This window comes from Neoarius graeffei, chromosome 25 (assembly GCF_027579695.1).
Source record: "Neoarius graeffei isolate fNeoGra1 chromosome 25, fNeoGra1.pri, whole genome shotgun sequence".
In the NCBI taxonomy this organism is placed as follows: Eukaryota; Metazoa; Chordata; class Actinopteri; order Siluriformes; family Ariidae; genus Neoarius; species Neoarius graeffei.
The window spans coordinates 46,823,025-46,847,106 of NC_083593.1; the positions used below are offsets into that span (position 1 = coordinate 46,823,025).

Sequence of the window (24,082 nt, forward strand, 5' to 3'; positions counted from 1 at the left end):
ATGTGATTTTTAGCTTGCGTACCCTGATTGTAAAACAACCCTTATTTCTTAATGTAGGATTTTTTTCCCCACTGAATAAATGCACTTGAATTAAAGGTTGGATTTTTCTCTTTTTTTGCATTGTTGTCCTATATTATTATTTTTAAAAAATTTATTAGAAGCCTAAGAACACATCTTAACGAAGGGTGCCAATAATTGTGGAGGGTGCTGTGTATATATACAAACAGCTGGACTACAGTCAGTATCAGTGCATCTCTGGCAGCTGGACGTGAGAAACTCATTACTCTTAACATTCTCTTGAAACATCTCATTTTTCTCTCTAACTTTTTTGATTCCATTTCTTTCTGACTTCCACTTTTTTCTTTATTCTGTTCACCTTTTGTTTCTTTCTGCCTCTCATTCTGCCTTTTCTCCTCTCGCTTTCATTCATTCTCTCTCTCCTCTCCTTACAGTACCGTTCAAAAGTTTGGGGTCACTTTAATGTCCTTATTTTTGAAAGAAAAGCACTGTTCTTTTCAATGAAGATCACTTTAAACTAATCAGAAATCCACTCTATACATTGCTAATGTGGTAAATGACTATTCTAGCTGCAAATGTGTGGTTTTTGGTGCAATATCTCCATAGGTGTATAGAGGCCCATTTCCAGCAACTCTCACTCCAGTGTTCTAATGGTACAATGTGTTTGCTCATTGCCTCAGAAGGCTAATGGATGATTAGAAAACCCTTGTACAATCATGTTAGCACAGCTGAAAACAGTTGAGCTCTTTAGAGAAGCTATAAAACTGACCTTCCTTTGAGCAGATTGAGTTTCTGGAGCATCACATTTGTGGGGTCGATTAAATGCTCAAAATGGCCAGAAAAATGTCTTGACTCTATTTTCTATTCATTTTACAACTTATGGTGGGAAATAAAAGTGTGACTTTTCATGGAAAACACAAAATTGTCTAGGTGACCCCACACTTTTGAACGGTAGTGTACCTTTCAAAATTCTCTTCTTTTCCTGCTCAGTTCTCAGAGCTTTTCATTTCTGCCTCCCCTCCCCCTGCCTCTCCCTCTGGCCGCGGCTCATATTTCTAGCTACCGCCAGGTGGCGTGAGGACGGTGTGACGTGTAAACGTGTCTTCTCTTCTCTTCCCTATCTCTCTCCTCAGCGGGAGGGGATCCGAACCTTCACGCATCAGGCACTCCGGACATGTAGGATGTTGACTTCTACATGACGGGCTTCACTAAACCCGTCTTTGGCGGCTGCTTCCGGTTTAAAGCGGGCTGGGAAAAGGAGCGCATCACAACAACAGAAGGTCCGTATCACACAGCAGGCGGGAGGACATGCTAATGCTAATGCTGCTAAAATTGCTGAGTGTTGAAATGCCGGTTTCCGCTCATCAGGCTGTAAATATCAGTCACGTGTAACGCTGACGTGTCCTCAGTCGCGTGCGGTGCTGCTGCGCCGTTACACGGTTGGGACTTCCAACGTCCTGAGCGCGTGAAACGTCACCCTCGCGACTTGCGAGCCCGTGAAGCGTCGCCCTTGCAAGCGCGTGAAGCATCGCCCTCGCGACTTGCGAGCGCGTGAAGCGTCACCCTCGCGACTTGCGAGCCCGTGAAGCGTCGCCCTTGCGAGCGCGTGAAGCGTCGCCCTCGCGACTTGCGAGCGCGTGAAACGTCGCCCTCGCGACTTGCGAGCGCGTGAAACGTCGCCCTCGCGACTTGCGAGCGCGTGAAGCATCGCCCTCGCGACTTGCGAGCCCGTGAAGCGTCGCCCTCGCGACTTGCGAGCGCGTGAAGCGTCGCCCTCGCGACTTGCGAGCGCGTGAAGCGTCGCCCTCGCGACTTGCGAGCGCGTGAAGCGTCGCCCTCGCGACTTGCGAGCGCGTGAAACGTCGCCCTCGCGACTTGCGAGCGCGTGAAGCGTCGCCCTCGCGACTTGCGAGCCCGTGAAGCGTCGCCCTTGCGAGCGCGTGAAGCGTCGCCCTCGCGACTTGCGAGCGCGTGAAACGTCGCCCTCGCGACTTGCGAGCGCGTGAAACGTCGCCCTCGCGACTTGCGAGCGCGTGAAGCATCGCCCTCGCGACTTGCGAGCCCGTGAAGCGTCGCCCTCGCGACTTGCGAGCGCGTGAAGCGTCGCCCTCGCGACTTGCGAGCGCGTGAAGCGTCGCCCTCGCGACTTGCGAGCGCGTGAAGCGTCGCCCTCGCGACTTGCGAGCGCGTGAAGCGTCGCCCTCGCGACTTGCGAGCGCGTGAAACGTCGCCCTCGCGACTTGCGAGCGCGTGAAGCGTCGCCCTCGCGACTTGCGAGCCCGTGAAGCGTCGCCCTCGCGACTTGCGAGCCCGTGAAGCGTCGCCCTCGCGACTTGCGAGCCCGTGAAGCGTCGCCCTTGCGAGCGCGTGAAGCGTCGCCCTTGCGAGCGCGTGAAGCGTCGCCTTCGCGACTTGCGAGCGCGTGAAGCGTCACCCTCGCGACTTGCGAGCCCGTGAAGCGTCGCCCTTGCGAGCGCGTGAAGCGTCACCCTCGCGACTTGCGAGCCCGTGAAGCGTCGCCCTTGCGAGCGCGTGAAGCGTCACCCTCGTGACTTGCGAGCGCGTGAAGCGTCGCCCTCGCGACTTGCGAGCGCGTGAAACGTCGCCCTCGCGACTTGCGAGCGCGTGAAGCGTCGCCCTCGCGACTTGCGAGCGCGTGAAGCGTCGCCCTCGCGAGCGCGTGAAGCGTCGCCCTCGCGAGCGCGTGAAGCGTCGCCCTCGCGAGCGCGTGAAGCGTCGCCCTCGCGAGCGCGTGAAGCGTCGCCCTCGCGAGCGCGTGAAGCGTCGCCCTCGCGACTTGCGAGCCCGTGAAGCGTCGCCCTTGCGAGCGCGTGAAGCGTCACCCTCGCGACTTGCGAGCCTGTGAAGCGTCGCCCTTGCGAGCGCGTGAAGCGTCACCCTCGCGACTTGCGAGCCCGTGAAGCGTCGCCCTTGCGAGCGCGTGAAGCGTCGCCCTCGCGACTTGCGAGCGCGTGAAGCGTCGCCCTCGCGACTTGCGAGCGCGTGAAGCGTCGCCCTCGCGACTTGCGAGCGCGTGAAACGTCGCCCTCGCGACTTGCGAGCGCGTGAAGCGTCGCCCTCGCGACTTGCGAGCGCGTGAAGCGTCGCCCTCGCGACTTGCGAGCGCGTGAAGCGTCGCCCTCGCGACTTGCGAGCCCGTGAAGCGTCGGCCTTGCGAGCGCGTGAAGCGTCGCCTTCGCGACTTGCGAGCGCGTGAAGCGTCACCCTCGCGACTTGCGAGCCCGTGAAGCGTCGCCCTTGCGAGCGCGTGAAGCGTCACCCTCGCGACTTGCGAGCCCGTGAAGCGTCGCCCTTGCGAGCGCGTGAAGCGTCGCCCTCGCGACTTGCGAGCGCGTGAAACGTCGCCCTCGCGACTTGCGAGCGCGTGAAACGTCGCCCTCGCGACTTGCGAGCGCGTGAAGCGTCGCCCTCGCGACTTGCGAGCCCGTGAAGCGTCGCCCTTGCGAGCGCGTGAAGCGTCGCCTTCGCGACTTGCGAGCCCGTGAAGCGTCGCCCTTGCGAGCGCGTGAAGCGTCGCCTTCGCGACTTGCGAGCGCGTGAAGCGTCACCCTCGCGACTTGCGAGCCCGTGAAGCGTCGCCCTTGCGAGCGCGTGAAGCGTCACCCTCGCGACTTGCGAGCCCGTGAAGCGTCGCCCTTGCGAGCGCGTGAAGCGTCACCCTCGCGACTTGCGAGCGCGTGAAGCGTCGCCCTCGCGACTTGCGAGCGCGTGAAGCGTCGCCCTCGCGACTTGCGAGCGCGTGAAGCGTCGCCCTCGCGACTTGCGAGCGCGTGAAGCGTCGCCCTCGCGACTTGCGAGCGCGTGAAGCGTCGCCCTCGCGACTTGCGAGCGCGTGAAGCGTCGCCCTCGCGACTTGCGAGCGCGTGAAACGTCGCCCTCGCGACTTGCGAGCGCGTGAAACGTCGCCCTCGCGACTTGCGAGCGCGTGAAACGTCGCCCTCGCGACTTGCGAGCGCGTGAAGCGTCGCCCTCGCGACTTGCGAGCCCGTGAAGCGTCGCCCTTGCGAGCGCGTGAAGCGTCGCCCTTGCGAGCGCGTGAAGCGTCGCCTTCGCGACTTGCGAGCGCGTGAAGCGTCACCCTCGCGACTTGCGAGCCCGTGAAGCGTCGCCCTTGCGAGCGCGTGAAGCGTCGCCCTCGCGACTTGCGAGCGCGTGAAACGTCGCCCTCGCGACTTGCGAGCGCGTGAAACGTCGCCCTCGCGACTTGCGAGCGCGTGAAGCATCGCCCTCGCGACTTGCGAGCCCGTGAAGCGTCGCCCTCGCGACTTGCGAGCGCGTGAAGCGTCGCCCTCGCGACTTGCGAGCGCGTGAAGCGTCGCCCTCGCGACTTGCGAGCGCGTGAAGCGTCGCCCTCGCGACTTGCGAGCGCGTGAAACGTCGCCCTCGCGACTTGCGAGCGCGTGAAGCGTCGCCCTCGCGACTTGCGAGCCCGTGAAGCGTCGCCCTTGCGAGCGCGTGAAGCGTCGCCCTCGCGACTTGCGAGCGCGTGAAACGTCGCCCTCGCGACTTGCGAGCGCGTGAAGCATCGCCCTCGCGACTTGCGAGCCCGTGAAGCGTCGCCCTCGCGACTTGCGAGCGCGTGAAGCGTCGCCCTCGCGACTTGCGAGCGCGTGAAGCGTCGCCCTCGCGACTTGCGAGCGCGTGAAGCGTCGCCCTCGCGACTTGCGAGCGCGTGAAGCGTCGCCCTCGCGACTTGCGAGCGCGTGAAACGTCGCCCTCGCGACTTGCGAGCGCGTGAAGCGTCGCCCTCGCGACTTGCGAGCCCGTGAAGCGTCGCCCTTGCGAGCGCGTGAAGCGTCGCCCTTGCGAGCGCGTGAAGCGTCGCCTTCGCGACTTGCGAGCGCGTGAAGCGTCACCCTCGCGACTTGCGAGCCCGTGAAGCGTCGCCCTTGCGAGCGCGTGAAGCGTCACCCTCGCGACTTGCGAGCCCGTGAAGCGTCGCCCTTGCGAGCGCGTGAAGCGTCACCCTCGTGACTTGCGAGCGCGTGAAGCGTCGCCCTCGCGACTTGCGAGCGCGTGAAACGTCGCCCTCGCGACTTGCGAGCGCGTGAAACGTCGCCCTCGCGACTTGCGAGCGCGTGAAACGTCGCCCTCGCGACTTGCGAGCGCGTGAAGCGTCGCCCTCGCGACTTGCGAGCGCGTGAAGCGTCGCCCTCGCGACTTGCGAGCGCGTGAAGCGTCGCCCTCGCGAGCGCGTGAAGCGTCGCCCTCGCGAGCGCGTGAAGCGTCGCCCTCGCGAGCGCGTGAAGCGTCGCCCTCGCGAGCGCGTGAAGCGTCGCCCTCGCGAGCGCGTGAAGCGTCGCCCTCGCGAGCGCGTGAAGCGTCGCCCTCGCGACTTGCGAGCCCGTGAAGCGTCGCCCTTGCGAGCGCGTGAAGCGTCACCCTCGCGACTTGCGAGCCTGTGAAGCGTCGCCCTTGCGAGCGCGTGAAGCGTCACCCTCGCGACTTGCGAGCCCGTGAAGCGTCGCCCTTGCGAGCGCGTGAAGCGTCGCCCTCGCGACTTGCGAGCGCGTGAAGCGTCGCCCTCGCGACTTGCGAGCGCGTGAAGCGTCGCCCTCGCGACTTGCGAGCGCGTGAAACGTCGCCCTCGCGACTTGCGAGCGCGTGAAGCGTCGCCCTCGCGACTTGCGAGCGCGTGAAGCGTCGCCCTCGCGACTTGCGAGCGCGTGAAGCGTCGCCCTCGCGACTTGCGAGCCCGTGAAGCGTCGGCCTTGCGAGCGCGTGAAGCGTCGCCTTCGCGACTTGCGAGCGCGTGAAGCGTCACCCTCGCGACTTGCGAGCCCGTGAAGCGTCGCCCTTGCGAGCGCGTGAAGCGTCACCCTCGCGACTTGCGAGCCCGTGAAGCGTCGCCCTTGCGAGCGCGTGAAGCGTCGCCCTCGCGACTTGCGAGCGCGTGAAACGTCGCCCTCGCGACTTGCGAGCGCGTGAAACGTCGCCCTCGCGACTTGCGAGCGCGTGAAGCGTCGCCCTCGCGACTTGCGAGCCTGTGAAGCGTCGCCCTTGCGAGCGCGTGAAGCGTCGCCTTCGCGACTTGCGAGCCCGTGAAGCGTCGCCCTTGCGAGCGCGTGAAGCGTCGCCTTCGCGACTTGCGAGCGCGTGAAGCGTCACCCTCGCGACTTGCGAGCCCGTGAAGCGTCGCCCTTGCGAGCGCGTGAAGCGTCACCCTCGCGACTTGCGAGCCCGTGAAGCGTCGCCCTTGCGAGCGCGTGAAGCGTCACCCTCGCGACTTGCGAGCGCGTGAAGCGTCGCCCTCGCGACTTGCGAGCGCGTGAAGCGTCGCCCTCGCGACTTGCGAGCGCGTGAAGCGTCGCCCTCGCGACTTGCGAGCGCGTGAAGCGTCGCCCTCGCGACTTGCGAGCGCGTGAAGCGTCGCCCTCGCGACTTGCGAGCGCGTGAAACGTCGCCCTCGCGACTTGCGAGCGCGTGAAACGTCGCCCTCGCGACTTGCGAGCGCGTGAAGCGTCGCCCTCGCGACTTGCGAGCCCGTGAAGCGTCGCCCTTGCGAGCGCGTGAAGCGTCGCCCTTGCGAGCGCGTGAAGCGTCGCCTTCGCGACTTGCGAGCGCGTGAAGCGTCACCCTCGCGACTTGCGAGCCCGTGAAGCGTCGCCCTTGCGAGCGCGTGAAGCGTCACCCTCGCGACTTGCGAGCCCGTGAAGCGTCGCCCTTGCGAGCGCGTGAAGCGTCACCCTCGCGACTTGCGAGTGCGTGAAGCGTCGCCCTCGCGACTTGCGAGCGCGTGAAACGTCGCCCTCGCGACTTGCGAGCGCGTGAAACGTCGCCCTCGCGACTTGCGAGCGCGTGAAACGTCGCCCTCGCGACTTGCGAGCGCGTGAAGCGTCGCCCTCGCGACTTGCGAGCGCGTGAAGCGTCGCCCTCGCGACTTGCGAGCGCGTGAAGCGTCGCCCTCGCGAGCGCGTGAAGCGTCGCCCTCGCGAGCGCGTGAAGCGTCGCCCTCGCGAGCGCGTGAAACGTCGCCCTCGCGAGCGCGTGAAGCGTCGCCCTCGCGACTTGCGAGCCCGTGAAGCGTCGCCCTTGCGAGCGCGTGAAGCGTCACCCTCGCGACTTGCGAGCCCGTGAAGCGTCGCCCTTGCGAGCGCGTGAAGCGTCACCCTCGCGACTTGCGAGCCCGTGAAGCGTCGCCCTTGCGAGCGCGTGAAGCGTCGCCCTCGCGACTTGCGAGCGCGTGAAGCGTCGCCCTCGCGACTTGCGAGCGCGTGAAGCGTCGCCCTCGCGACTTGCGAGCGCGTGAAGCGTCGCCCTCGCGACTTGCGAGCGCGTGAAACGTCGCCCTCGCGACTTGCGAGCGCGTGAAACGTCGCCCTCGCGACTTGCGAGCGCGTGAAGCGTCGCCCTCGCGACTTGCGAGCGCGTGAAGCGTCGCCCTCGCGAGCGCGTGAAGCGTCGCCCTCGTGAGCGCGTGAAGCGTCGCCCTCGCGAGCGCGTGAAGCGTCGCCCTCGCGAGCGCCTGAGGCGTCGGGACTCGCGAGCGCCTGAAACGTCGGGACTCGCGAGCGCCTGAAACGTCGCCTTCGGGACTCGCGAGTGCGTGACTGTAACACTTGTGCGAGTACTGAAGCTTAAAGCAGCTAAAACACAGCGCACCCGCAACTGATGAGCTCATGACTGAGTGACATGGGATGCTTAAGTGTGAGCTCCGGCGCTCGGGTTTTGTGTCAGGGAATCCCTGTGAAAGTTCCAAGTGTATGAAAAAAACCAAAACCTGCTTATTCAATTCCAGACATTCAGAGTGTAAGTGATGACATTTCATGTGTCAAAATACAGAAACACGCCCATGTGACCGAACCTGTTTCTAGCTGACAGGATTGCGTGTCGTGGTCTGGTTGTGCGAGTTCTGATGCTCGGCTTTGTTGACATGGAATGCTTGTGTAAGTTCTAAGGGCCTGAAATAAAACACTTATGAGTTTTGATGTTTGGATTGTGAGACTTTTGATAGTTTTGACTTGTAGATTTTTTCAGAATGTGTGATATGGAAGGCTTGCGTGAGTTTTGTTGCGATGGCTGATGCATTTCCTTTATTATATATCGGGGTTTCGGGGAAACGTCTCAGCTTTACATTGTATGTAGTAATACTGTATGGATAATAATTAATGGTTATCATTATGTAGAAAGACAGAGAGAGAGAGAGTACATGATGATAAAATACAAAAACACACCCAAGTGACCGATCCTGTTTGAAATGATGTTACCGCGTTGAGTTTGTGTTAGTTATCCAGCTGGCTGCTCTGGATAGCTTAAGTTCAGACAAAAAAAAAAAAACCGTGGCAGTGAGTTTGAACAACTCTGTTTGAGGATAATATACATTCCTTTGTGTAAGAGAGTTATATGTAACTATCTGAACGTGACACTTTTCAGGTGAAGCAAGCGACTGAGACGCACCAGATTCAAAGATGAGAAAGAGTTTAGACCAGGAGTTCATCGCTGAAGTGGTCATCCGCCTGCTGCTGCTGGCTGTCTTTCTGTAAGTGTTTACTTCATCATCAGCAGCTCATATAGTGACTTATCGAGTGTCCAGGATCACAGCGTGACCATGCGGAGAGCGAAAAGACAATAGGGAAGCTGTCCCTGGGCTGGGTGAGGAGCCCAGGAGGGATGGTCTAGGCCTGTCTATCATTTGCAACTCAATCGATAAATAAATACAAGACCAGTCAAAAGTTTGGACACGCCTTCTAATTCGGTAGTTCTTGACGTAATATGGATTACTACAGTTGTGGTGTCAAATAGCGCTATTTCCTGTATTTTTATTATTTACTCTTTTATCTCAAACGCATTAAGAGGGCAAGAAACTCGTCCACTAATTAACTTTTGACGAGGCACAGCTGTTAATTGAAAAGCATTCCAGGTGACTCCCTTATGAAGCTGGTTAAGATAATGCCAAGAGAGGCTTTTCACTGACATTACAGATGTTTATCACACAGCGTCCGCCATGATGTTGGGCAAACAAAGCAACATAGATAGCCACAACAGTTAATAATGAAAATCGAGATGACTGCAGTCAGTACAATCTCTCTGAAACGATTAAAAATTTAGATTATAAAAGCAGATCACGTTACATCCAAAAGCTGAAACATGCAGGCATCATATAGAAGATCCATATAATTTATCCACAAATGTGTTTATTCCACTTGAAAAGTGTACAGCGAGACAGCTACCAGATTTGAGACACTATGACGTCCTGAATTATTTAGTATTTGAGACAGGCATCCAGTCTTCCTGTTTAACTGCAGCTCACGCTTTTTCTCATCACTGGGAAGCAGTGAAAAGTGAAACCAGGCTTATCTACATGTCTGTTATTACATCCAAAAGCACTACAGGTCTCTGGCATTGTTCTTTTAGATGGAACTTCTACAACTTTATCTGTAGATGTTTACTGACTTGAGCTTACGATCACTCACGTGTACTTGTGCCGGTCGCTGGCAAATGCAAAGCTTGGCCGATTAAACTAATCCGCGCTTACAATGGCATCATGTGTGAAAGTCCGCTAAAGTATGCAAAGCGTCATTAAGGTAAACGCTGGCTGCTTTGAAGAATCTAAAATATGAAACATACCGTATGCATTTTGTGTTGTTTTTTTAACACTTTTTTTGTTTGTTTTTACCACATAATTCCGTATATGCTCCATATGTTTGTTTCAGTTTTGTTCTACAATGTAGAAAATAGTCCAAATACAGAAAAACCTATAAATGAGTAGGGGTGTACAAACTTGTGCCTGATACTTGATTGATATCCACATTTAAGTAAAATAGTTTGATCTGCTACATTTTTTTTTGTAGCAAGAGCTTCTATACCTAGTAAATATTCTGTGGTTATTAATAAAGTTATTCCACAAAATCGATAATAATTCTTGAAAAAAAAAGATATGTTCTTACCATCAAATGCTTTTTATTCCATATTTTGTTGCTTTTTTTTTGGTGATTTTGTTTTCAAGTAGTTTTTATTTTGTCCTCGGTAGGGATGGCGAAAACTTAAAAAAAAAATCTTGACCGACCACCGAGCCTCATTAGCCGGTTAAAGTCGGTTAACCTATGAGTTTAAACAGGGATGCAAACGGTGCGCCTTTTGGCGGATGCCGCCTTTTTCACGGCTGAATCGTGCAGAGCCGATTTTTTTTTTTGGGGGGGGGGGGGGGGGGTGTTGGAGTGTCTGAATAATTTCATCAGAGTAAATCCTGTATTAAAATTACTAAATAAGCAAATGCCGTTACAGTCCATGAAACATAGGAAGTATGAGAAGAAAACAGTAAATCAGAAAGCTGCGCACGTTTTTGCGGAAGCTGCGCAAATGTGCGCAGCTTTCTGATTTACTGTTTTCTTCTCATACTTCCTATGTTTCATGGACTGTAACGGCATTTGCGTATTTAGTCATTTTAATACAGAATTTACTCTGATGAAATTATTCAGACAATCCAACGCCCCCCCCCCCCCCCCCCCCCCCCCCCAAAAAAAAAAAAAAAATCGGATCTGCACAATTCAGCCGTGAAAAAGTCGGCATCTGCGCCTTTAGTTTGTGTGGAGAGATACTGTATGATCTGCAATAACATGCATTGTTGGCTACAGACCGAAACATACTTTCAGAATGCACTGGCCAAGGTAGGACTAAACTCGATGTGCCCTCTAATAATAATTTAAAAAAAAACAGAATAGTAATTTGTAAGCTAAAAAGCCTGTGTCTACACTTTTTTCTTTCGCCGAGTGGCAGCTGTCTTCAACTGGGGCGGGAGGGCGGGACATGACTGAATGGGTGTTTCTGATTTGTCAGCTGTCGTTCTTACACCGTATGGCACGCCCCAAGCGTTTACAACACAGAATTCCAGGTTCTCCGCTCCAAAATCGGCAGCTTCAAAACGATTTTTTTTTTTTTTTTAACTGACAACCAAAAAAAAATTAACCGGTTGACGTTGATTTGGTCAACCACTTGTCAAACGGTCATCGGTTGGTTCAGCAAGACGCTCCGCCATTTTGTTTTTCTCTACTCACGGTATATGAGCTGATAGCCTAGTAATTGAGTAGCCAATTAGAATACGCGACTGCTCATATCCAGTGAATGTGGATAAAATAATTAGATATTTTCTCACATGGAGAGTTTCATTCATACAAGTTTGCTTCAAATTATTTGAAGGTTTTGCACATTTTCATCCATTCCGCTTTCCCCTGAGGTCTAGTGCAAACGTACACAGAATAAACACATCTTGTCTGACTGATTACATTTGCGATGAGAGGGAAATGAAAATGGCTGTTGCATTTTTTTTTTTTTTCCCCCCCACACACAGAATGGTTGCATTAAGACAGTGAGGTGATGATGTGTCTTGTTTCAGAGTGACTGAAAACCTGGCGCCGTTTACCCGGCAGATCCAGCCTGAGGAGATCTGGCTTTACAGGTTCCACCATGTGAAGAATGACTACGTTCCTACCTCACTCATGTTTGTAAGTGTGTGTTGTGTTACTGCAACAAATGAACACTCAGAGAAGGGGAGTGTGTTTCTGCTTATTGTCACGACAGCTCGCGATGCTTTACGATGGCTTATCGATGAAAATAAGGCGTTTTGGTGGCGATGCATGGCGATATGCAGGTGAGCTAAAAGTTGTGGTCGCACAGCGGGCGAACACTTGACTGTCATGCCTTCGCTCGCTTGTAGGACCCAGTCGTTATGGAAAACACCTGATGCTGATTTGAGCGCAATCAGCACGCACGTATAAGGACACGGGGGCTTTGCGAAGTCTTATCATTATCACTGTCACATTTGTTCCTAGCCATGTTTATGATTCTGCTTTCGATTTCGTTTGCATTTTGTTTTTGTAAATATCACACCTGCTAATAAACACACTAACTACACTTCCTGTCTTCTGCCACCTACCTGACAGAATACTTCGCGAAGTCTCTGTGAAAACAGCGTCCTTATATGCGCGTGCTGATTGCTCTCATATCAGCATCAGGTGTTTCCCATAACGACTGGATCCCAAGAGTGGACACAACGCGCTCCGAAGGATCCCCGAATGTAAATGCACCCTAACTTTCGGGGAAGGTGCTGTATTGATGAGGCCCCTGCGAGCATCGGAGACATGGATTCGAGACAAATACGTCTCAAGAGGCTCAGCAAAGGATCCCTGAGTTTCGGGACGTATTCCCAAACCCATTTGCGAGTATTCGCCACTCAGTTTGCCAACGAAAACATCATCGCAGTGCAGGCGTTGAAATTTTTCACAATGTTTTTGGCCACTCACGAGGCGGAGACGCAACAAAAAACAACTCTCGAAGCTCGGAGGACAGTCGGTGTGTATTGCACGATTGGTGGCGATGCTACCAGTTTTTCATTGCCAGGTATTCGCAAACCCATCGCGAGCTGTTGTGAGACCAGGGCCGAAGAGAGCGCAGATTTCTGCTCGGATATGGACTTATCAGTGTTATTGTTAGGGCTGAAAAAACTACCATAACTGCTGGAGTAGCATCCCTCCTGTTCATTCCCGAACAGACCACGTCACACCGAAGTCGTGAGTTGTGGAGATGAAATGAAGATGTAATTTATCGACACCTGCATTCAGTGTCTTTATACAGCGTCATAAATTTGTTTATGGTTTGCCTGATCATTTGAATGAACAACACAGACATACTGTGTGTGTGTGAAGCTACTTGTCCACTTGCAGGACACTTGTTGCTTCACGCTGCTTCACCGCGTCTTTCTTCTTCGGGGGGGAGATAAAGATGGAGGTCTACTGAGTAGTAGAATAGTAAACAACTGATATACAGTTTGCTTTTATTTTTTAAAATATTTTTTAAATATTTATTTATTTTACATAGCCAGTGTCCGAAATCACTCACTATACAATGGACTGTGTAGCAAGTTCGCCATTTTGTAGTGCTGTCCGAATGTATAGTGAGAATTATTACACCCTACAGTATATAGTGCACTCAAAGTATCCCACAATGCACCGTGAAAAGTAATGTACAACCGATGGTCACTAACCAAGCAATATATCCCATCATGCATTGCAGTCACGCTGAAAGAAAAAAAAAGTGTCTTGGGGTGAATGGATGGAGGAAGAAACACATTATAAACAGACATTCAAGTGCAATTAAAATAGTAAGAGAATAGAAAATAAGCTAAAATAGAGTAAGACAGATAAAATACAAGAATAAAAGTGAGCGTGCAGAGCGAGGAATTAATCAAAAGCCTCATTTGATTTAATCAAAGGCAGTGGCGAAGAAGAAAAAGTATTCAGCCTTGATTTAAAAGAACTGAAAGATGCAGCAGAGTATAGATGAAAGTCTTCCGGATTTACCCGGGAATCCGGATATTTGACAAAACTCTTGAAAATCTCCGGTTTCCCGAATGGAGAAATTAATTTTTTGGATTTTTCACATTCCTAGACGCGGCGTAATACTTCGCATCGTCCTTGCCTGGGCACGGTCCTTAAATAGCCCAGACATAGTTAATTGATTAAAGACAGGTGTTGTTTGTTAATGGCGCGCGTGCCAGAGCTCATTAGGCATGCCTTCAGGTGCAGAGCTAAGGCGCGCAGGACTGGCACCGTTCTGCGCAAGCGCAACACAATCGCACTAGAAAGCATGTTCAAGCTGCCAGTATAGCTGCAGTCTTTTTAGTTGCGAATTACGAGTATTTCCTCGTGTTAATAATTCGCCATGTCAAAACAAGCAAAACTTTCCTCCTTCTTTCGACGTGAAGAGAGGTCAGCAATTTATTCTGTATTTTTCCATCAAAGTTGCATTTTGTGGTTTCGAAGCTGAGTTTTAGTGCCGTTTTTAGAACACAACATCAAGAAAACGTGGAAGAAACAGAAATAATGGAAGAGCCGGTTTCTAAGCTGCCTAAAACTAGCAATGGGAATTATTTTTTGTTACATAATGTACTCAGGCTGCCCATCAGTGTGTGACTGACACACACACACACACACACACACACACACACCCTACGCCCCCGATTTACATGAGAAATTTGGTATTCATTGGCGTGTTTAAATTTACAGACAATACGAACTAATGTAAACAATTGGCTTCAACTCGCATAAATCTGAATTGGAAATGTTTAGTTCACTTTAGCTTCTGCAAACGCACAACTCTACTAAAAGATTGATAAACGAGGCTCAACGTCCCCAACATTGAAACCTGAAAGCTTTAGAAACTCTAATGCCGCTTTTCCACTACCAACGCGGCTGAGTTGGGCTGAGCCGTGCCGTGCTGAGTCGAGCTGAGCGGGGCTGTTGGAGTTGCATTTCGACTACAACCGCGCTGAACCGTGCTGGCTGGAAGTGGGTGGACACATTGGGTGGAGTTAGCGAAAGTGGGTGGACGTCACGTGATGTCGTTAGGCGGCGCAAACAGTGACATCAGTGACCTTTTAAGCGGTAGTCTCACGACCCGGATAGTAAACAATAAACATGGAGGACATGGAGTCGTTAGTGTTGCTGGTCTTGGTGCTGTGGCTTGTTGTCACCGACAACGCCAACAGATACTGGCAAGAGCGTATAGATGAGGCGAGGCGCATAAGGCTTCAGAAATTCTCGTAATTCGTAATTATTCTTCTTCCGGGTTTACGGTGTTTACAGATCCCAGCGTGCTCGCGGGGCGTGTGTGGGCATGTGAGGACACTCCTCCTCACCAATCAGTGCACAGGGGAGTGTCTGCTCACGCCCCTCGCCCCACTCGGCTCGGTTTGGCTCGCTTCAGCCCCACTCCAAAACGGTGCGAGTTTTGGGTGCTAAGCAGGGCTGAAGCGAGCTGAGTCGTGCTGCTCTAAGGTAGTCGAAACGCGAGCCGTGTCGGGCTGAAGTGAGCTGAAAAAGGGTAGTGGAAAAGGGCCATAACAGACCTTTACTTTTTAACAGGACTGTTTTGGGATTTTGCTGCGTTTACCTTCAACTGGCTGATATTTTTTCAAAGTAATGAACTGTGTAGGCAGGAAAATCACCGCGTTTTCTAAATGCACTCCTGAAAATTACTCATTAACTAGGGGAATTAACTTTGATATTTTTGACATGTTAATCATTAATGTACATGAAAGAAAAAGGCTTAAAAGTTATAACTTGTTTTAGTGAAAATAAATACTAAAATGCACTAGAATGCAGGGGTTTGCGTGTTGTGTTATTAAAATATTTTCAGGGGACGTCCCCCCCCCCCCCCCCCCCCCCCAATCTTAGTTTGACTTTCAAAAGTTCAGGATTTTTTCCTTGCTCCACTTTCATCTCTAAGCAGAGACAAAGTAGTTTGTATTGATTAATGTGGGAAATTCAATCAGTAGAATATGGATTTATCACAATAAATACACGCGTGTATTTATTACTTTGAAAACCCACCAGCCGACTGATCCGGCACGTTTTAATTGTGCGACAGTAACGACGTAAATAACGGCGCGGCGGAGTAGTGTCCGAAAGTGTTTTTTCATTTTACCAATGATCTCACTATAGAGTCCTCTATATAGTAATTCCCTAGATAGGGAGTAGGGAGTAGTGAACGAGTGAGTGATTTCGGACACAGGGTTAGCTCTCTTAAATCTCTCTCCTGTTCCACTTGATGGCAGGTCCGGCTCTGACGTCCATCAGAGTTTCTTGGGAACGTTACAGTAGTGGTTTCCCGTTGCCTTCTAGCGGATTATTTATAGAGGTTTTCTCCTCTGAATCATTCATACACACACACACACACACACACACACACACACACACACACACACACACACACACACTCTCACACCTATGGACAATTTAGAGTCGCCAGTTTAACCTAACCGTATGTCTTTGGACTGTAGGGGAAACCGGATTACCCGCAGGAAACCCACACAGACACGGGGAGAACATGCAAACTCCGCACAGAAAGGCTCTCGTCGGCTGTGAGGTTCGAACCTGGAACCTTCTCACAGAGAGGTGACAGTGACCGCACCACCATGCTCGTGTGTGTGTATACAAGGTGTTTTCAAAAAATTTTATATTATTTGAGATGTAAATAGGCAGCATGGTGGTGTAGTGGTTAGCGCTGTCACTTCACAGCAAGAAGGTCCGGGTTCGAGCCCCGGGGTCGGCGAGGGCCTTTCTGTGCGGAGTTTGCATGTTCTCCCCGTGTCCGCATGGGTTTCCTCCGGTTGCTCCGGTTTCCCCCACAGTCCAAAGACATGCAGGTTAGGTTAACTGGTGACTCTAAATTGACCGTAGGTGTGAATGTGAGTGTGAATGGTTGTCTGTGTCTATGTGTCAGCCCTGTGATGACCTGGCGACTTGTCCAGGGTGTACCCCGCCTTTCACCCGTAGTCAGCTGGGATAGGCTCCAGCTCGCCTGCGACCCTGTAGAACAGGATAAAGCGGCTAGAGATGATGATGGATGGATGGATGGATGGATGAGATGTAAATATCCCAGAAATTACATAGTCTAAGCAAATGAACCTAAACAGGTGCAACTTGTAGGGTTTCATTCGCAAATGTTTCCTTCAGACATGCCAAACTGTCGCTGGAGTTATCTGGGTCTCCAGGCTTGCTCTTCTTATGGACTTCTTGGGGCTTCAAGAGTTTTTTGCGAATCCGCTCGACCGTCTCGTCCGATGCTGATGGTCGTCCAAGTCCTTTTGCCCTGCACACACAATCTTCCTCTTTTTTTTGCCATGTCCAAATCTGCATTGCAGTTGGTGCATTTTTTTTTTTCCTCGAGTGTTCTCTCATAAATGCACGCTGCACAGTCTTGTTCGACTGTGTTCGAGCGTACTCAAACACACAAAACGCCTTTTCTTTTCCAGTGAATGATATTTCGATACCTAAAAAGATAAAAACCAAAAAGATTAAACATAAAATTTTGACCTGTTTCCACACACGCTGTTAAAATTTAGATTAGATAGATTAGATTAGATTAGATAAAACTTTATTGATATCTTTGGAAGGGTTCCCTCATGGGGATCAATAAAGTTTAATCTAATCAAAATTTTAACAGCGTGTGTGGAAACAGGTCAAAATTTTATGTTTAATCTTTTTGGTTTTTATCTTTTTAGGTATCGAAATACCATTCAGGTCAATTGAACGAGAATTGGCAACGTTATTACATTGTGAAATTCTATCAAATTTTTGGAAACACCCTGTGTGTGTGTTTACACTTATCAAGAAATGTTTACATTATTTATTTTATTCATTTTCGTACTGATGGTGAAGCTAATAAAATTAAGAAACAAATACTCCTCCATCGAAGCTTCATCTATTGCTTAGAAGTGAATGAAGCATCTTTCTGCTCGGATGAAACCCCGTGATGAACACCAGGCTGCTTTCACATGATGTTGTTGTTGTTAATGCATGTATTTGTCTGTATTTGAACTGAACTTGGCCTACAGCACCTGAAGACAGATTTTGGGTGTGGCACAGAAGATGATCTGTGACTCCTCCTCCTCCTCCTCCTCCTCCTCTTTTCTTCCTGTTTTCTGCAGAGCATTGCTGTCTTTGCACCGCTGGCCATCATTCTGCTTTTCGCATTCCTGAAAAGAACTGAAAAAGGGGAGGTTAAGGAGGCTGTGTTAGGTGAGTCCGGCGTTCACGTCGACGTGAATGCCTTAATGAAGTTTAAATAGTTTAGAACTAATGTACATTGTGTTTGTGCCTGCATGTATGGGATTGGGTTTGCGCATGCAAGAACCGATCGATATACAGTCGTGCCTTTTTCAAAGTCAAAGGACGTTCACATACCACAACAAATCTACAGCATACTGGGGATCGTCTGCTTCTTTTCAAAAAGCAGTGTGTGTGTTCGGTATATCAGGTGAAAAATCAATCCAAATTGCTTGAAACCGCTCTCATTGAATTCAGAATTGAATGCAGAACAACATACTTTTTACAGGATTAAAATATGTTTATCCGTTCTTGAGATATTACAAATCAAAGATTGAGAAAACGGCTTCATTTTTAGAAAACTGCCGTAATATTCTGTATTCGGATCACATGGTCCAAAATGGGCCTCGTTAACCAATCAGATCAAATGTTTTTTTTTCTTCATAACTTAATTTTTCAAGATATTTACGTGGAAATTGGCAGCACACAGATGGATGTATACTGAATACAAAACTTTTAAAAATTAGTAAAAACAAATTATGGAAATTAAGTATGTAATTAGCATTAATTATGCTAATTAGGTAAGACCGTTAAATCGGTACACTCTCTTCTTGAAAGTTTCACCAAATGGCTATTTGTGCAATATAAATCTGATCTTAACTCTCATTTATACATCACGAAGAAGGAGAAATCCTTGTTAATTATAAAATACGCATAAATAAGCGCTGAATGTCTCACATCTACCGTTCTCTATCAAAATGATAAAAGAATATTTCTAATCCCCTCTCTTTGCTGCTCTGTAGGCCTTTATATTTCTCAAAAGTAGGGCCTACTTGTGTTTATATGAAAGAATATAAATTATTATTTCGGTTAATATTCACAGCTTTCAAGGCGAACCTTGAAAAATCTGTCTGATTCACATCCAGTAAACAACTCACATTGACTGAATTGAAATTAACACTCGTTTCTGACTTCTGGTTTTTTAAAATCTCATTCTGACCACTAATCTCAATATTTTTCATCAAAACAACTACAGTTATATTCTAAAATAGTTATTTATTTACATGAATTAGTTTGAGTTGAAAAAATAAGTAGGTAAAGCTGTGAAAACTCACTTCAAAGTCTCCCTTGAAGCACAACATCAAAACTAGCCGACAGAAACTGTGAGAGCGAGAAAACGTCCCTATAAAAGTTATCTGATTAACATTGACGAGTAATCCAGAGGGAAACTGATCAGGACAGAGAGAGAGAGAGAGAGCTTTCCCATGACCTCAAAAAGAAAAACACTAGCAGTTTCCCGACGTCCCGCGAGCAGAGTGTTTTTACTCTGTTGTACCACCCAAAGTACTGAACAGATCTTAACAAGAGAAGTTTCTTTGGAAAGCAGAGATTCTAAGCTTTTTAATGGTAGAAAATATTCAAGAGTTAAGCAATGACAGATTTGGAAACTTAGATGAGCGTCTGCATGAGCAATTTTCACAGCACGACCGGCGAGCGTCTGATATGCCTACTAGTTAGACTTTTGCTATGTTCACACTTATACCGGTACGACAGTGGTATAACTGTATTGATACAAAGTATACCGGTACAGTTTAGTGCATCTGTCCACACTAGCAAGAAATGTTTGCGGTTTTCTTTCACGGAAGTTGAAATGCGCGTGCGCGAAATGTTTCCGTGGTTACCGAGTAACTTCCTTCCGAGAATATGGCGGATGAAACAACGCGTGTGTGCTTTTTGTTGTCAATGTACAGTCTGTATTTCTGGCGGTCATTTATTCAGTCGAATCGTATAAAACGCGCGAGGCAGTTGAGAAAGAAACAAAGAAAACGAATCTCACTTTCTCCCCCCCCCACTTTCTCCCTCTTCCCTTCTCTTCCCCTCCCTTTCTCTCCCTTTTCCCCCTTCCTCCTTTCTTCCTCCCTCTTTCCCCCTCCCTCCCTCCCTCCCCCTCTCCCTTTCTCCCCCCTTTCTTTGCTCCATGTAGCTCCACGGTCGTTTTGAGCCCTTTTGATGTTTTATTTACAGCTGGAAAGCACGTGCGTATTGTATTGTATGAATAACCCGGAAGACGTAGGAATGGTTCATTGCGCTTGCGCATTATATTTGTATCGATACAGAGCCGCTTCATCTGTCCACACTACAGCGAAGCGCTACAGTACCGATACTGTACCGGTACGAAACCCATACATTTGTGGGTTTCGTACCGATACAGTTATACCACTACAGTACCGGTATAGTTGCTAGTCTGGACAGGTGTTGCGGTACAAAAGTAGTTTCGTATCGGTACAAAATCCCTAGTGTGGACAGGGTATTAATTTAAGATAAGATTTTGTAATGATCATATAACACTTCAGCATGATTTCTGAAACGTGCATGATTTCTGAAACGTGCATGATTGTGTGTCCATGTGTGTGTGTGTGTGTCCTCAGCTGTGACGCTGACTCTGCTCCTGAATGGCATTTTCACCAACGCTGTAAAGCTCACTGTGGGAAGGTGAGTGATGAGCTGATCATGTTCCGTCTGCCATCTTGTAAAACACTGGTGAAAAATACATTACCGGAAGATTTAAAACATGCCACCCTTAGGAGGTGCTCTTTCACCGTTTAGTCATCATGTTGTCCTTTTCAGCTCTTCATGAGCTTTACCTTTTATAGAGTTTTGTGGGCATCACTAAATGTAAATAAACTGTGGTGTGAAGGCTCTTGGTCATTCTGATCCAAATCCCATTCACTGACCACCTTTATCGTACATTTAGAAACCTCCAAGCTGATGTGAAAAGAGGCTCCTTGACTGTAAAGTAAGTTTGAGGAATTAATGTCAATTTAAATCAGAGACGTAGGGACATGTGCAGAGTGACCTGGTTGTGGGCGTCTCCTCCTTTTTCTTTCTTTCCATCCATCCATCCATCCATATTTGCTTTCCCAAGCACTAACTTTTCTTGCTTGTGTTTTTCTGATGTGCGCTGAAGCAGCTAAAGAGAAAGGGGGATCTTCTTCAAATTTCACCTCTCAAGTAACAAGGAGTTGTGGTTTTTTTTTTTTTCATTCTTTCCGTCCCCTCTCTCTCTGTAGACCGCGTCCCGATTTCTTCTACCGCTGCTTTCCAGATGGTCAGATGAATCCAGAGTTTCAGTGCAGCGGCAGCCCAGAAGTGGTCACGGAGGGGAGGAAGAGTTTCCCCAGTGGACACTCATCATGTAAAAACATCTTTATTACTGTTCTGTTGTTGTTGTTGTTGTTTACCCAAAAACCTCCCTCTTCAAGTCCAAAAAAGTTGGGACACTGTGTAAAACATTAATGAAAACAGAATGCAATAATTTGCAAATCATGGAAACCCTATATTTCATTGAAAATAGTACAAAGACAATATATCAAATGTTGAAACTGAGAAAGTTTGTTTTTAAATATATGCTCGTTTTGAATTTGATGTCGGCAACATGTTTCAGAAAAGTTGGGACGGGGCAACAAAAGACTGAAAAAGTTGTGTAATGGTTAAAAAAAACCTCATTTGGTTAATTGGTGACAGGTCAGTTACATGATTGGGTATAAAAAGAGCATCCCAGAGAGGCGGAGTCTTTCAGAAGTAAAGATTGGGAGGGGTTCACTGCTCTGTGAAAGACCGCGTGGGCAAACAGTGCAACAATTTAAGAATAACGTTCCTCAGTGTAAAATTGCAAAGAATTTGGGGATCACATCATCTATGGTCCATAATATCATTAAAAGATTCAGAGAATCTGGAGAAATCTCTGTATGCAAGAGACAAGGCTGAAAACTGGCATTAGATGCTTGTGATCTTCAGGCCCTCAGGAGACACTGCATTAAAAACAGACACGTGTCTGTAGTGGAAATCACTGTATGGGCTCAGGAACACTTCAGAAAACCATCGTCTGTGAAAGCAGTTCATTACTGCATCCACAAATGCAAGTTAAAACCAGATATAAACAATATCCAGAAACACCGCCACCTTCTCTGGGCCCGAGCTCTTTTATGATGGACTGAGGCGAAGTGGAAAACTGTCCCGAGGTCTGACGAATCAAAAGTAGAAATTCTTTTTAGAAATCATGGACACCACGTCCTCTAGGCTAAAGAGGAGAGGGACCATCCGGCTTGTTATCAGCACACAGTTCAAAAGCCAGCATCTGTGATGGTATGAGGGTGCATTAGTGCACATGACATGGGTAGCTTTTACATCTGGGAAGGCATCATTAATGCTGAGTGATATATACACGTTTCAGAGCAATATGCTGCCCATCTATCCATTTTCTACCGCTTATCTGGATCTGGGTCGCGGGGGTAGCAGCCCAGAAGGCAGCTCAGAGCAGCCCAGACCGAGGCATTCCCAGGCTGGCCGAGAGATGTAATCCCTCCAGCGTGTCCTGGGTCTGCCCCGGGGTCTCCTCCCAGTGGGGCATGCCCAGAAAACCTCCCTTGGGAGGCGTCCAGGGGGCATCCTAGCAAGGTGTCCGGACTACCTCAATTGATTCCTTTCGATGTGGAGGAGCAGCGGTTCTACTCTGAGTCTCTCCCGAATGACCAAGCTCCTCACCCTGTCGCTAAGGGAGAGCCCAGCCACCCTGCAGAGAAAATTCACTTCTACCGCTTGTATCCACGATCTCATTCTTTCGGTCACTAATATGCTGCCATCCAGGCCAAACCTTTTTCAGGGAAGGCCTTCTTTCTCTCAGCAGGACAATGACAAACCGCTTTCTGCACATATTAAAACTGCATGGCTACATAGTAAAAGAGCCCAGGTGCTAAACTGGCCTGTCTGCAGTTCAAACCTGTGTCTCATTTAAAACATTTGGCGCATTACGAAGCGCAAAATACGACAAAGGAGACCCCGAACTGTTGAGCAACTGAAATTGTAGATCATGCAAGAATGGGACAACATTTCTCTTTCAAAACTACAGCAATTGGTCTCTTCAGTTCCTAAACGTTTACAGAGTGTTGTTAAAAGTAGAGGTGATGCAACACAGTGGTAAACATGCCCTTGTGCCAAATTTTTTGAAACATATTGCTGACATCAAATTCAAAATGAGCATATACAGTGGCATGCAAAAGTTTGGGCACCCTTACTGAAAATGTCTGTTACTGTGAATAGTTAAGTGAGCGGAAGATGAACTGATCACCAAAAGGCGTAAAGGTAAAGATGAGACATTTTCTTTTCAGTGTTTTCTGCAAGATTTGTGTTGTTTTTTTTTGTACAATTGGAGAGTGAAAAAAGACAGGGATGAAAGTCTTCCGGATTTACCCGGAAATCCGGATATTTGACAAAACTCTTGAAAATCTCCGGTTTTCCGAATGGAGAAATGTATTTTTCGGATTTTTCGCGTTCCTAGACGCGGCGTAATACTTTTGCATCGTCCTTTCATGGGCGCGGTCCTTAAATAGCCCAAACATAGTTCATTGATTAAAGACAGGTGTTCTGTGTTAACGGCGAGCGTACCAGAGCTTGTTAGGCGCGCGCGTCCAAGGCGCGCGCGTCCAAGGCGCGCCTTCAGGTGCACATGCTAAGGCGCGCAGGAGTGACACCGTTCTGCGCAAGCGCAACACAATCACACTAGAAAGCATGGTCAAGCTGCCAGTATAGCTGCAGTCTTTTTCGTTGCGAATTATGAGTATTTCCTCGTGTTAATAATTCGCCATGTCAAAACAAGCAAAACTTTCCTCCTTCTTTCGACGTGAAGAGAGGTCAGCAATTTATTATGTATTTTTTCCATCGAAGTTGCATTTTCTGGTTTCGAAGCTAAGTTTTAGTGCCGTTTCTAGAACACATCATCGAGAAAACGTGGAAGAAACAGCAATAATGGAAGAGCCGGTTTCTAAGCTGCCTAAAACTCATCTCATCTCATTATCTCTAGCCGCTTTATCCTGTTCTACAGGGTCGCAGGCAAGCTGGAGCCTATCCCAGCTGACTATGGGCGAAAGGCGGGGTACACCCTGGACAAGTCACCAGGTCATCACAGGGCTGACACATAGACACAGACAACCATTCACACTCACATTCACACCTACGGTCAATTTAGAGTCACCAGTTAACCTAACCTGCATGTCTTTGGACTGTGGGGGAAACCGGAGCACCCGGAGGAAACCCACGCGGACACGGGGAGAACATGCAAACTCCGCACAGAAAGGCCCTCTCCGGCCCCGGGGCTCGAACCCGGACCTTCTTGCTGTGAGGCGACAGCACTAACCACTACACCACCGTGCCGCCCTGCCTAAAACTAGCAATGGTAATTATTTTTTGTTACATAATGCACTCAGACTGCCAGTCAGTGTGTGAGACACACACACACACACACACACACACACACACACACCCTACGCCCCCGATTTACATGAGAAATTTGGTATTCATTGGCGTGTTTAAATTTACAGACAATACGAACTAATGTAAACAATTGGCTTCAACTCGCATAAATATGAATCGGAAATGTTTAGTTCACTTTAGCTTCTGCAAATGCACAACTCTACTAAAAGATTGATCAACGAGGCTCAATG

The 24,082-nt window shown here is 49.5% G+C and overlaps 1 protein-coding gene across 3 annotated transcripts in view; it reads left to right on the forward strand.

The window, feature by feature from the left end:
• The first annotated feature begins 1,097 nt into the window (after positions 1-1,097).
• plpp5 (phospholipid phosphatase 5) overlaps positions 1,098-24,082 on the forward strand; it is a 33,697-nt gene continuing 10,712 nt past the window's right edge. Inside the window, exons 1-7 of one of the 3 annotated variants that reach the window (XM_060909284.1) lie at positions 1,098-1,298; positions 8,413-8,518; positions 11,372-11,480; positions 17,465-17,555; positions 20,012-20,075; positions 20,338-20,379; positions 20,654-20,778. In XM_060909284.1, the coding sequence (XP_060765267.1) occupies positions 8,448-8,518; positions 11,372-11,480; positions 17,465-17,555; positions 20,012-20,075; positions 20,338-20,379; positions 20,654-20,778 (502 nt within the window). In that variant the 5' untranslated portion in view covers positions 1,098-1,298; positions 8,413-8,447. Of the gene's footprint in view, positions 1,299-7,406; positions 7,789-7,813; positions 7,926-8,412; positions 8,519-11,371; positions 11,481-17,464; positions 17,556-20,011; positions 20,076-20,337; positions 20,380-20,653; positions 20,779-24,082 lie in introns of those variants that run through there. The other 2 variants (XM_060909285.1, XM_060909286.1) reach the window with 2 other exon arrangements.